Source organism: Perognathus longimembris, chromosome 21 (assembly GCF_023159225.1).
Source record: "Perognathus longimembris pacificus isolate PPM17 chromosome 21, ASM2315922v1, whole genome shotgun sequence".
Taxonomy (NCBI): domain Eukaryota; kingdom Metazoa; phylum Chordata; class Mammalia; order Rodentia; family Heteromyidae; genus Perognathus; species Perognathus longimembris.
The window spans coordinates 44,928,464-44,943,217 of NC_063181.1; the positions used below are offsets into that span (position 1 = coordinate 44,928,464).

Genomic DNA, 14,754 nt, shown 5'->3' on the forward strand with positions numbered 1-14,754 from the left:
ATGCTCCATTTAAGTACAGAAAATCATTTTCAGTGACACTACTTCTCTTTATGAGAAGTCCTTATCCAGTCTGAATCATTTTTAAAAATCAAACTAGATATTAATAATGCAAGACACAAATTTGATCCTTAGTCTACCTACAAAACAGGTTTTAGTGTGCTGGGATGGCAAAGAGTACATGAGTATACATGCATAGTAAGTATTTGCCTGGGTAACTAGACCAGGTAGCAATGCTTAGAAACAAGTCACTCCGTTGCATCCTTTAAGACCTAAAATCATCTATATATAAAACCATTTATTCTACACTATAATTGCTTACTGTACAGTTCAGTCTAGTGAAAAACAGGTATGGCCTGTGAGACCAGATACTAAGATCACATCTGTAATCTCAGCTACTTGGGTGGATCACAATTAGAAGACAGCTAGCACAAAAAGTCAGTGTAGACTCCTCAACCAATAAACTGGCCATAGTGGTACACACTTATCATCTCAGCTATAAAGGAGTTATCATTAGGAGAGTCTAGGCTGCCCCAAAATAAAAATGTAAGACTCTATCCAAAAAAATAGCAAAAGCAAAAAAGGGCTGAGAATGTGGTTCAAGCAGTATGGCACCTGCCCAGCAGGTGCAAGGCCAAGCTTAAACCCCAGTATTGCAAATAAACAAACAAACAAAATACAGGAGAGAGAGAAAGGGAGGGATGGAAGGAGAAAGAGAGAGAGAGAGAGAGACAGAGACAGAGAGACAGAGAGAAGGAAGAGGAAGAGCGGGGAGAAGGCAGAAAGAGAAAAGCAAAAGAGGTAAAAGACTGCTTTATGGGCTTCAGAGCCTTTCTAAAATAGGTATAGCAAAGGTCCTCCAGGAATAGGCAGAGTGCCCTACTGAAAGCTTGGAAGAGGACAGTATGTACATGGTTGATTAACTTTATTGTCTGAGCCTACATCATTACTTTATTGTCAAATAAACATGGAAGCCAACATTTACGAGAGGCAAAGCTATCATCACATACATAGGGACATCCACATACCTTTAAGAGAATTCAGACAACACCTACCATCCCAGCATTAGGGGGGTTGAGGCAGGATGATCTGAAGTTTGAGGTCAGACTTAATTTAAGGCCAATCTGAGCTACATAGTGAGATTCTGTCTTGAAATAATAATAAGAATTACTGTTTAAGCATACACATACCAAATCAGAAGGCAACTAAAAAATGCCTGTGTATGACAAAACAAGTAAAGCAAAGCATGAAACAAAAGCTTGTCTGCAGACTTACATGGTTATCTTTATAGTAGTAAGAAAGGGCGGGAAATCGCCGTCTGCTCCGGAACTTGGAACTTCCCACAATGATGTGTGCTGTGGCTGATTTGGGAACGTACACTTCAGTGGGATAGGAGTCACAAACCTATTACCAGAAAATGAAAAAATATTTTTAGACAACCAAGGCATGTTTTGCAAACTGTCACGAGAAATTCCATGCTCACATATATAGAGGCTGCATATTAAGTTTCTTAACAAAGTTACAGAGGAGGCGATTTCACGGAATCCAGAAATGGCTTCAGAGAAATGAAGTATCTGTAAAGTATCTGATTCTATGAAATGATTCTAAGGGAAAGCAAGACACTCATGGGCATCATGCTCTGTGTACTGTCCCTTCTCTTCACAGTTCCTGGTACCAGGTAGATCAGTACATCTGAGCGTTCCTTTCATAAGAATAGCAAATTTTGCATACTAACATTCAGAATACTTTAGTTGCCCGTATCTGATTCAAAGATTTATAGGAACAAGAGGTTTATCATTGTTGTTGTTATTTCTAACGTACTACGAGAAATTATTTCTTTTTTTCTTTTATCTTCCCTATGGGTTAGCCCTGTTGCCACTGTATTTGATTTTGGTACCCTGGGTATTGTACATATGTTTGTCTGAATCAGGGAAGGGAAGGGGAACATCAAAATGGTGAGACAAAGGGTAAGAGGTGAACCAATGCAACAGCAACACTTACAAGACAATATGTAGTAAACCAACTATACAACTGGGGGGGGGGGAGGAGAGAGGGTGGGAGAAAAATGAGGGTGGGTAACAAGTTTGACAAGAAATGCACTCACTACCTTATGTATGTAACTGGAACCCCTCACCTTGACAATAAATATTAAAGTTTTAAAAATTAATTTAAAAAACAAAGATAGCCTGACGGTGGGGATGTTCCTAAATGACAGATGTTCCTAAAACGTAAGGGCAGAGTTGAAGTCATCAAGTTTCCCTTGTCCCTGGAATACTCTGTGTACACTGCTTTGCACTCCCTGGATACTCCTATCCCATCTTCTCAAATACCACCCCTGCCTCCAGATCTCTCTTGTAGAAGGTTTTTCATCTCCTCCAATCCTGTCTTGTGGAGTGCCATGTGTGAGTGGAGCTGATGGGCAGAAAACCTTAAACCTTCAAGTTAAGCATTTCCTCTATTGCTATCCACACTGAGGACTCCCTTGATATGCCTAGAAAGGTGCCTGACTTCCAGGAAATAAACCATTTCTCAATGAAGCACAAGAAACTGCCACTAGCAAACTGCAGAACGATGAACTGACTGATATGGAGGTGAAATACATGCTGAGCAATACCAACAAGTAAAGGTATTGCCACTACTGCCATTTCTTTCAGCTGTGACGGGTTATGAAGTGCTTTGTCATGGATATTGCCTGATTTGCTCCTTCTATCAATCTGAGACTCCTAAACTCTTATCAACTGCTTTGTGGGAACACCCTCTCTCGCCTGTCCTCACGTTCCATTCACCCTACTGTGGGCAACATGGTGCAGGAGATAAAGCACCACAAAGAAGGTGTTCACAGGCTCAACATGTCATCTCAGAACTTCACTAAAGACATCTTAGCAAAGAGTTTAATGTGAGCTCTAGAGGAAAATCCTATTCCTTCCTCATGCCAGCCTGATATCCAAACCTGACTCAAGTCAGCAATCTGAGACCTTACCCATTTGCCTGAGGCTCAAGAGACTTACATCGCCAGACATGCATCATTGTACCAGACTGACATGTTCTTCAAATAACCATTCTTAAAGGTTTTCGGGGCTGCAAATATGGCTTAGTGGTAGAGTGCTTGACTAGCATGCATAAAGCCCTGGGTTCGATTCCTCAGCACCACATAAACAGAAAAAGTCAGAAGTGGCTCAAGTGGTAGAGTGCTAGCCTTGAGCAAAAAGAAGACAGGGACAGTGCTCAGACCCTGAGTCCAAGCTCCAAGACTGGCAAAAAAAAAAAAAGGCTTTCTGTAAGTTGGGGATTACATGCTCTCCTCCTGGTAACAACACTAAATACAGTAATTACAAAGTTTTATGAGTAAGTGAAGTAAGTAATAGGCAAGATTTCCAAGTACATTTATTACAAACAGCTCCTGAGAAATCAAGAGGTAAGTGAGATTATGGAGTTTCTCCAGACCTTCTAAAGGTCTCCAAAAGGTAGAAAATATCCAGCTTAGCTCAGATCTTGGCCTCATGTGTACCGAAGCTGGAATGAGACCAAGAGAAGATGAATATCCAGAGCCCATTCTCGTTGATACTCTCAGCTCAACCTAGGGAGCACAGTGTTGTCTGCCCACGTAAGGCCTTCTTTGCTCATCTGGGGAGCAGAAAAGACAGACTCTTGCCCTCTAGGGGTAGGAGAGCACCCACTGCCATTAAATACAAATGTAGACCTTTATGGCGTAGCATGTACAAGCAGCAAAAGCTCAACAATCTGAACCCAGCCGGCAATGGTCAGGAATATACAAGCTTCCATAGCTTCCCCTCTAAGAATACCAGCCACAAGCTAGCTACACTAGCTACAAGCATTTCTGCTTTCCCCTAGAGTGAGGGGTGGGGAAACAATTCCGTAAGTTAAAGCCAAAGCTTTAAATACAGAGCGTTCTAACGAATACATGTGGAGGAAGCTGTAAGTAGCTAAAACACCTTTGAGAATCAGACTCAGACTTGCTTATTTCAAGCTTCATGCTACAACATCTTACAGGTCTAAAAAATAAAATGTATACCATTTTCATCAAAGCAGAGAGCAATCTCAACTAAGAAAATTAAAACCTCATGCCAGGTACTGGTGGGTCACACCTGTAATCCTAGCTTCTCAGGAGGCTGAGATCTAAGAATCACAGTACAAAGCCAGCCTGGGCAGGAAAGTCCATGAGACTCTTATTTCCAATTAAGCAGAAAACCAGAAGTGGAGCTGTAGCTCAAAGTGGTAGAATGCTAGCCTTGATGAAAGAGCTCAGGGACAGCACCCAGGCTCTGAGTTCAAGCCCTACAACCAACAAGAAAAAAAAAATTAAATCATAGTCCCATGCTGTAAACTACAAAATAGAAAGAAACGGAAGGAAACACAAACAAGTGAAAAGACACCTTGTGTTAATAGATTAGAAAACTCAGAGCCATTAAGATGCCCATTCTACTCAAAGCTACCTACAGACCCACAAAAATTTCTACTAAAATCTCAAAGGCAATTTTTGCAAAAATAGAAAAACTTCATCCTAAAATTCATTCATATTCTCAAAGGTCTCTATATAGTCAAAACAATTTTTATAAAGAATAGCATTAGAATATTCATACTTCATGATTTCAGAACATATCACAAAGCCACATACACATTACTATAATCAAAGACTGTGATATTAGGATGAAGACACAGATGAAGGGAAGAGAAAAACTAGAAATTAACCACCCTTGATATGGTCAAATGATCCTCAACAAGTGTACCAAGACTAATTCTAAGAAAGGATTTTCTCTTCCTTCATTACCTAGTAACAAATGATGCTAGAAAAACTGGATATTCGCATGCAAAAAATAAAAATGAAAATTGACCCTTATGTATCATACAACAAAATTACTTAAAATGAATTAAAGACCTAATATCAGATCTCATATGGTAAACCTGTAAACATATATAAGAGAAAAGGCTTTTACAACATCTGATTTGGCATTTTTTTCATGATATCAGAAGCATAAGTGATAAAAAGAAAAACGTGAACATCAGGACTACATCAAACTTAAAAACTTCCATGTGTGAAAGGACACAATCAAAAGAATGTAAAGACAACCTATAAAATGAGAGAAAATCTTTTCAAATCATGTATTTTGTACGGTGTTATTATTCAGAATATATAAAGAACTCCTACAACTCGGTATCAATGAAATCAAATAAAAAGAGGAAAAGAATTTCAACTGACAATTCTTCAGACAGATAGTCACAGGAAAAGATGTTCAATAATAGTACTAGTCATCAGTGAAATTAAAATAAAAATTATGAAAGAAATTACCTTACAGTGGTTAGATATGTCACTATTAGAAGTAAAACAGAAAACAAAAAGTACTGACAAAAAGGCAGAGGAAGTGTAACTCCTGAGCACTGTTAGTCGGGCTGTAAAATAGTGTAACTACTACAGAAAATGTTTCCTCAAAAATTTAAAACTAGAATTATTACATGATCCTGTCTCTGGGTAAATAACCAAAATTGATATCAGAGTCCCAAACAAGTATTTGTACAATCGTGTTCATAGCAGCACTGCTCATAATAGCCAAGAGAGAAAAATAACCAAATTGTTCATTTACTAAGAAGTAAACAAAAAGTGTTGTAAATGAGTAGGAAATGAGGATGTTTATTTTTTATTTGTTGGTTGTTGGTTGTGGGGCTTAAACTCAGGGCCTGAGCACTGTCCCTGAGCTCTTTTGCTCAGGTAGGCCAGCACTCTGCTACTTTGAGCCACAGCTCCACTTCAGGTTTTCTGGTGCTTAACTGGAGATAAGAGTCTCACAGCCTTTCCTGCCCAGGCTGGCTCTGAACTGATTCTCAGATCTCAGCCACCTGAGTAGCTAAGATTAAAGGTGCGAGCCACCAGTGCCTGGCTCAAAGGAGCTTTTTCTTTTTTTTAATGAATACAGTTACACAATGATTGACTACCGAGTATTATTATGCTATACACTTAAAATGAAGATGACAAATTTTATTTTCACTGGGATTAAAAAAACAATCTTAGTATTTAGTCATTTTTGTAAAAAGCTCACAGAACTCTAGTCAAAATTCTAATAACTTAGTGTTATTCATGACACTAAGTTCTTAAACTCCTCAATATATCTTGTTTGGTTTTGAAAAATCAAAAAAAGAAAATTCAGAGAGCATAAGAAAAGTTCACAAAAGGGCTGGGGATATGGCCTAGTGGCAAGAGTGCCTGCCTCGGATACACGAGGCCCTAGGTTCGATTCCCCAGCACCACATATACAGAAAAACCGCCAGAAGTGGTGCTGTGGCTCAAGCGGCAGAGTGCTAGCCTTGAGCAAAAGAAGCCAGGGACAGTGCTCAGGCCCTGAGTCCAAGGCCCAGGACTGGCAAAAAAAAAAAAAAAAAAAAAAAAGAAAAAAGAAAAGTTCACAATAATGAAAAAACATTCTTATTGTGAGGTGTTTTTTTTCTTTGAATTTTTTTCTACCTCCTATTAGAGGAAGTAAATTAGTAAGCTAATCATTTTTGCTTTTATGAATAAAGAAATCAAATTTGTCTTCTACTGTATAAATGAGCCTTCCTGGAGTGTCCCTATGTCTCAATATGGTCTTGCCCAAAAGAATCATTCTGGTAATTCTTTCACTCATTCAGTAATTTTTTTTCTGTGTACTTAGTATATGCCAGGCACTAGTATTAGGCACTGAGGAAGAACAGAGTAACAGAGCTGTGGCCTTAAATACTTTACAATCCCAGAAGAGTGAGTCTTTTTTGATGTGGCTATAACCTGCCAGTAAATGTATTTACCATTGTACAGTATTATTCATCCAAGAGAAATTACTGCCACCCAAGAGATCTTGATCAGACCTCTACTTATTGAACACTAAATCAGGCACTGTGGAGTATGAATTTACCTCCAGGAACTACATCAAATTTTTCTTCTTGAACATTTTGGACCTAAAATTCATATTAAGGAATTTATGATGAATGAGGAATAAGAGGATATGAACCTCATAAAATAATTTATTGATAAATAATTCATAATTTGTAAATAACATGTATATATTAGCATTCGATTAATACATAATATATAATAAAATGTTATATATAACACATATATGTTATTATAAACATATGCCATATATAATGTAACAATAAAAAACTGAAGTTAAATAAGCTTTAATAAAATGAATAATGTAGGTTAAAATTTACTCCAAGAGAGTTCAATTAAAAAACCTAGCAATAGATAAAAACTGTTTTACTTAAATAAAGATAATGTCAAGATTAGATATAAAATAAGAGAGAATTATATTACCATAAGCAAGTATCATAAAGGAGGTTGTAATGATGACAGAGATGACAGTCATAATAATAAAGCCTGCCCAAGACCACCAAAATAGAAAATAGTAGGACTGGTTTTGAAATTGAAGTTTTTATACATGATGTCTGATGTAACTCCTACCACAGGCAATTATTTTTTCTCCATTACATGATGTCATTCGCCCCACCTAACTCAAACGATTTGCAAAAGGCACAAAATAACTTATAAAGCAAAGGAGGGGAAAGTACACATTTTCTTAACCATGAAATTAAAATCCCAGAATGGACTAGGATGGAACTCTTTCAGTGGACTTCTAGTTAGGACATTTTTTGAAAGAATATAGTTTTTCTTCTATTTCTAGACTGTTAAGGGATAAGTACACATCATCTTTCCCCCTATTTCAACATTTACAAAATCAGAAAATCCCCTAGGTTTTTTCTCCTAACAGCTTGTTAAACAGCTTTGTTTTGCTCTCTGTCACTTCTGAAAAGAAATAATAACACATGTTCTGCAGTCTACAACTTAGTGACATTGCTGAGTCTTGTCTGTAATACCAATTGTAGAGGAAAATGTTGTAAAAATGAAAAGAACCTACACTTCCAAAACACATTATTCCACTACACGTAGCTCAGCTTCATTTTCTTCCTTGCCTAAGTATGTATCATATTTTTTTCTTAAAAAGACTTAGTTTTCCTTACTAAACTTCAATTTCCTTGCCTTTTGTTTCAAGGCTAAAAGTTCAGTGCAAAGGTTGGCTTTAACATGAGAATAAACAAGTCCAATTATATTATCTAGGTACTTATTTTCTCATTTAATTATTCATTCTTTAATATTTATGTCTATGGCCAAAAGCTACAGTGATGTAGCCAGTACAGAATAATATATGTGTATGTAAATACACACACATATATATAATCTTCTTTAAAATTATATTGGTATTACCTTTAAGAAGTTCTACAAAGGAATTGCCATTCAACTAGCTAGATAGTTTACAAGGATTAAGGCTACAGTGATTAAAGTGAAGCATAATTACAAAGAATTAGTATCATAAGTATCCATTTACCCCAAGTAGTTTATAAATTTAGGACATACTGAAGAATGGTATGGAAAGACTTGGTCTACAGGATATTAAGATTTATGACAAAACTGTAATAACATAATTAACAAAAATGTAATTACAGAATTCATACAATGTTGAATTTCAACAAAGGTTAGCAAACAGTAATTTCCTTTTTCACAATATGGTAAAACATAGACATGACTTTTTAAAAGCATTGATAATCCACACATTTCAACGGCTATATATATGATAAGAGGTTTTATCTAGACTATATAAAGAAGTTCTACCATTGTACAATATAGAAAAGACAAATAAGCTTTAGAAAAAAAGGCCAAGAATAGAAATAGGCAATTCAAAGAAGAGCCACTGTGAATGGCCATTACACAAGAGTATTACCTTGAAAAGAAAAGTTACCAAAATAGACAATTGAGGGGCTGGGAATATGGCCTAGTGGCAAGAGTGCTTGTCTCCTATACATTAAGCCCTAGGTTCGATTCCTCAGCACCACATATATACAAAATGGCCAGAAGTGGCGCTGTGGCTCAAGTGGCAGAGTGCTAGCCTCGAGCAAAAGGAAGCCAGGGACAGTGCTTAGGCCCTGAGTTCAAGGCCCAGGACTGGCAAAAAATAAATAAATAAATAAATAAAATAGACAATTGAGATCAAAGAAAGGACATTTTTATTAAAGAATAGTGGGCTGGGCATGGAGGAGAGGTGCACCTTTAAGTGCTTGTCTAGAATGCACAAGACGTTCCTTGAGTTCTATTCCCAGAACCACAACAAAATATATAGAAGGAAGACGAAGACGAAGGAGGAGGAGGAAGAGGAGAAGAGAAGAGAGGACAGAGAAGAGGAAGAAAAGGAGTAGACGGAGTAAGAATGTCGTTACCATTACCATCATCATTATCATCATTCAAGTTAATACAGTACAAAGACCACAAATAAAAACTGCCACTTTTGAGTCTTTACTCCCATTTCCTTCATGGGGAACAAGAAATGTTTTTCCCTTTTTTCATCTTTTTACTTTATCTTAGACTTATCAAAGACTAAAGTAAGTCTTTGCTAAAACCTTAAACAACCATAAAAACAACAGTGTTATGGCAATGGGGTGGTGGATTTCCTTTCTGTTTCTTTCCTTCTCTCTTACAAAGGTTCTTTCTCTACAAGGTTCTTTTACTACTTTTATTACTTAAAATATTTCAGAATTAGTAAGGAAACCAACTCCGATATGTGACTACCCCTGGGGAGAACATGGGGTTTGTTTGTCACTCCTGTTCTCTCGCTTGCACAGTGCTTTCTGCAAGTGCAGACACTTTTCTCCAGATCCCTCCTTGTGCACCAATCAAGAGTCCAGTGAGCACATCAAGGACCTAGTGCCAAACTGCCACCAGTCTCTCTGACTTCCCTTCTCATCACTCCTGTGCTATAAAAAGACATGGCATGGGAAGGGGAACATCAAAATGGTGAGAAAAGGACAAAGGGTGAACCAGTGCAACAGTGATACTTAACAAGACACTATGTTGTAAACTAACTGTACAACTTGGTGGGGGAATTGGGGAGGAGGGAAGGTGGGAGAAAAAGGAGGGAGGAGGTAACAAGTTTGATAAGGGTACTTACTACCTTACATATGTAACCGTAACCCCTCTGTATATCACCTTGACAATAAAATTAAAAATTTTTAAAAAGACATAATGGAAGACTGAGATCCTAGACAACTCCCAGCACCTGTCCATGAGATCTGCACTGATTCTCAGCCCTTATAGAAGGAGTATGCATGGGGGAAGGGTGATCCTCTTGCTCAGACTCTCTGACTCTAGGTACAGAAAGGAAATAAGCCAGAAATACCAAGGGAGATCAAGAAACACTCACATCTATCTCAAAGGAACTATAAAATCTCAAGGAGATTAAAGGCATGCTAAGCTATCTGAAATCAGGATTTTACATGGACTAGGTATTTGGATTTCAGTAAATGTTTCCACTCACTCTATAGTCTCTGTTCACATCGCTGAGCTGCCAATAATTATTGGGGAGGCCCATTCGCTTGTATTCTTCACCAAGATCAATTAGCATCCAGCCTTGCTCTCTTTCTTCTTTATCCAGCTTGGGGTTGAATGAAAAGCAGTACAACTCCTCATATTTCACTGCAAGAAAAAGAAGAAAGCCAAATCAAGCTAAGTCAAAGCCAGAACCAAATATCCCCCAAAACATTCTGTTCCAGCTGGAGTTAACCTCCCACCCCTGGCCCAGGCCCAAGAGCACCCTGCCTCTGTGGACAAGGTCACCCGGCCTTCATGAGAAAGGCCTTCGGTATGTGGACTTGACTGTGCAACAACTTCTTTCTTGTAGCAAATAGTGCCTTCTCCGGTTCCTTTTTTAAAAAAAAAATTACCTTAAAAACGAATATGGAATGTAAAAATAATTAAGAATGCATACCTTCATTACACATCAGGAATTCTTTTTTAGGTGTACATATCAAGTTCAGGTTTGGAGAGGCCTCACAAGGGTGGACAGAGTCCCAGGCTACTTCCACATTTTGAGTGATGTAATAACAAAACAGTTCCAAAAGCTATAGCTCATATGGTGTATTTGCATTAAAAAGTATTTGAACTTTAACAACTTCATGTATATTATAATTGGGCTGGTCATAAGACATTTTTAGTATTCATAAAAAAAATTTCCTAACACACAGCTGCCTTCTCATGGAGTGCAAGTTGAAGAATGCACAGGGAAAATCTTTCAGTTTTGTCAGTGTTTCTGACTTTATGCATAGTCTACTCTTGTGAGGCCAATAGCCTCAACATTTCCTTCTTCCCAATAAAATCTAAAATTTGGGTTTTTGTTAATACTCTGATTTTGTCATGTAAGGGGAGTATCTAAACTAACAATATAATATGTCCAAACCCAACAATATCATGCAAGCCACATACACCATTTACAACGTCCTTGTAGCTACACAGAAAAATAAAATGGAAGAATGAAATTTAGAAATGCTTTCCACTTAATCCAATATGTCCAAAATATTATCATTTCAACATGTACAGAGTATGAAACGTGTTAACATTCCTCACATCTTGGTTTTTTATTTGTGCCACTTTTGAAATTCTGTGTGTGTTTTACACTAACTGATACCTCTCATTCAGATGTGGTCACATTTCAAGTGCTAAAGAGGTTCATGTGGCCTTCACTACCAAGTTACTGTATCTCCATAACTGTGTATCACACACACACACACACACACACACACACACACACACACACACACGGCAGCTCCTTCCTTCTTCCCCCTTTACTTTCCTCACTCCATCCTCTGATTTTTCCTGTTTCTTTCCCACCACTATCCCCTCACAGTTTTCCTAGGTTCTCTCATTTACTCAACTGGTGATTGCACCCAGCACCAAAAAGTTAATGTTTCTTGACATGTGTTTGGAGGCTCCATGAAGGATCTCAGCTTATTTCAAACTTGTTTGATTGCTATAGAGATGATTCACCCACATGAAAGAAGAAAGATAAGGGTCATGTTCTGAAAATAGATAAAATCATTTTAAGTACCATTTTTTTTTCACTTGACATAGCTAAATTATACCTTTCTTAACTTTAAAACTGAGAACACTACTTGATCAAACAACAAAATGCTTCCATACAGGTGCAAGAACACACAAATAACAAAACCAACATTTTCAGCAAGATGATACTTAGCTATCATCTTAGCTAATTGAAGGACAACACACACACACACACACGCACACACACGCACGCACACACACGAGATCATGTTCTGGGAACAGCTAGTTCACCACTGACACATCTTTTCCATCTCTGAGTACCAATTTCATGACTCAGGCTTCTGCTACCATAATGTTAACCACAAATGCAATTTGTTTAAGATGCCAGAAGAATCTCTTGAGAGAGCTTCTGATCCCTCAGTGAAAGCAGAGCTTATAAATATGGGATAATAGTGGAAGTTAACTTTTCTTTATTAAATATTTACAAATAGGTTTAAAGGTGGAAGAAGAAAAACATTCCATGACTACTGGCAGTTCTCCATGTAGAAGCTGATGCTTGTTTCTATTGAGAAGAGACAGTGAAACTATACATAATCTAAAACAAGGAACATTCAAAAAAGACATGAAGCTCACTCTTGGGCTGAGAGACATTAGAACAGGTTGACACTGAAATTACTCTTTTTTTTCTTTCATTTATTTTTTAGGATAAGGGTAACTAGCTGATCCTCAAATCCAATTTCAGTACAATTCTACATCAGGGCAGGAAGGTGTCCACTCTTGTTAACCGAATCTCAGCTGTGTTAACCCAAGGTCAGCCTAAAAGAAGCCAGAACACTGTGTACTGTGAGAAATTCCAGTATCTTTATCACAGATATAAATTTCACTGAATATTTCCCATTTCATAATTTTCTGTACCTCTCACTCCTAATTTCCATTACATACATAGCATAATGTATAGCAGTCAGCAGATAAAAACAAAATCTAGGGCTACAGAAATCCTTGAAGGTTTTCTCATTGTTGTTTGTAGCGTCTTAAAGGCAGTTATATATTGGAAATTTATAGTTGTGAATATTCATGAGACATATGATACTAAGATTTTAAAATGTGAGATGATTAAATCAATTAATATATTCATCATCTCAAATAATTAATACTTTTGTGACTACAACACTGAAATTTACTTTTAGCAGTACTAAAATGTACAGTCCTCAATTATTAGCTTTCTTCACCATGCTGTACACTAGATCTAAAAATAAGACTTAATCAGGCTTTTACTTACTATCTGAGGCCTTTGTACCCTTTTGGTGATCAGCTCCCTATTCCCCACACTCTGATAATACTGTACTTTCCTCTGCTTCTATGAATTCAATTGTTTTATATTCTAAACATAAATGGGAACATGCCGTGTCTTTCTTTCTGTGTTTGGTTTATTTTACTTAGCATGATAGGACCTACTTCTACCCATATTATTGCAAATGAAGAATTTATGCCTCTTGAAAGATTGAGTATTATTCCATTATGTGTGTATTTATATATACATGTACACACATATATGTGTATACACACACCACATTTTATATCTCCATTCATCAGTCGATTGACACACAGGTTGATAACTGGACTACAACCTCACTCCTAATTCGTATAACATAGAATTTAGCATATTCATTTCAAATCCTGTAGTAAATATTTTAAAGTGGCAGTTCCATTTTCAGTTTTTGAGCAACTACTGTTTTCATAATGCTTGTATTAATTTATATTCTTACCTACCGCATACAAGGTTCTCTTTCCTCAACATTATTTCTAGAATGAAAAACAATTCATTTTTCTGTATCAACCAATTTAACATGTGCAAGGAGATATCTTAATGTGCTTTAATTTGCAACTCTTTAATGAATAGTGATGTGAAGCATTTTTTATGCCTCTGTTAGCCATTCACATGTCACTTTTAATGAGAAGTATCTACATAGGACCTTTGCCCAATTCTTCATTAAACCATGTGTTTTCCCCTTACAGAGTTTCATTCTTTACAATGCATGTCATATAGTTAACCCCTCACATGATATATGTCTTCCAAATGTTTTCTCCCAATACATAGGCTGTCTTTCAGTTTGTTAACTTCTTCTTTTGCTGTGCAGAAGCTTTTTAGAGAAATCTTTCATCTTTACAGAATCTGAATTTAGAAAAAAAAATATGCCTGCTCTAAAAAGGTCAAATCCTTCAGCAGACAGACATACTGAATGGTCCAATGGCTTCTCACATCACAGGGTCTGAGCTGTCGCATCCAATAAAACATTTTTTGTGCTGATGATCAGCAGGTTTTAGTATGACAAGCTCTTTGGGGCTCAGTCTCAGGGACCCTAACTAAGAGGGCATGGGACCTCTTCCTATAAAAAGCAAATACCCAACATGCCACTGAACTTTGGGAGTAAATTGACAATGTGCTGATAATTTTCTAAAATTCAAAACAATTTCAGAAAATTTTACATGGAAATCATCTTAGTATTTTCTTCTTCATATGTATTCTACATAGTTACATAATTAGCTCAACAAAGGCACACTTGACTGTCTTTCTATCAATTAAGAAAACAAAATGACAATTTACAAATACCATATGATATACTAACATAATATACATGAATTGAAGAATGAAAATTTATTTTTAAACAAGCCTAATTCATAGTTCAGTCAAAAGTGTGGGTTCAACCAGAGCACAGAAATTAATGCTTTGCTACACATAGAAACTCATGCTTTTGAAACAGATTTCATGGTTGTCTCCTTAATTTAAGGAAGTGTGTGTCACTATAATGCAATTCAATCTCCATGGTTCTCACCAACTCCATCACTCTCAAATAACCTTACTTCCTGCTTCCCAGAGACAATTTCAA

The 14,754-nt window shown here is 36.9% G+C and overlaps 1 protein-coding gene across 3 annotated transcripts in view; it reads right to left on the reverse strand.

Annotated features, from left to right (window-relative positions):
- Positions 1-14,754, reverse strand: part of Mtmr7 (myotubularin related protein 7) — a 75,853-nt gene that overhangs the window by 31,232 nt on the left and 29,867 nt on the right. For all 3 annotated transcript variants that reach the window (XM_048330801.1, XM_048330799.1, XM_048330800.1), the window contains 2 exons: positions 10,347-10,504; positions 1,273-1,401 (listed from right to left, as the gene is read on the reverse strand). In XM_048330801.1, coding sequence (XP_048186758.1) covers positions 1,273-1,401; positions 10,347-10,504 — 287 coding nt within the window. The remainder of the gene's footprint in view (positions 1-1,272; positions 1,402-10,346; positions 10,505-14,754) is intronic.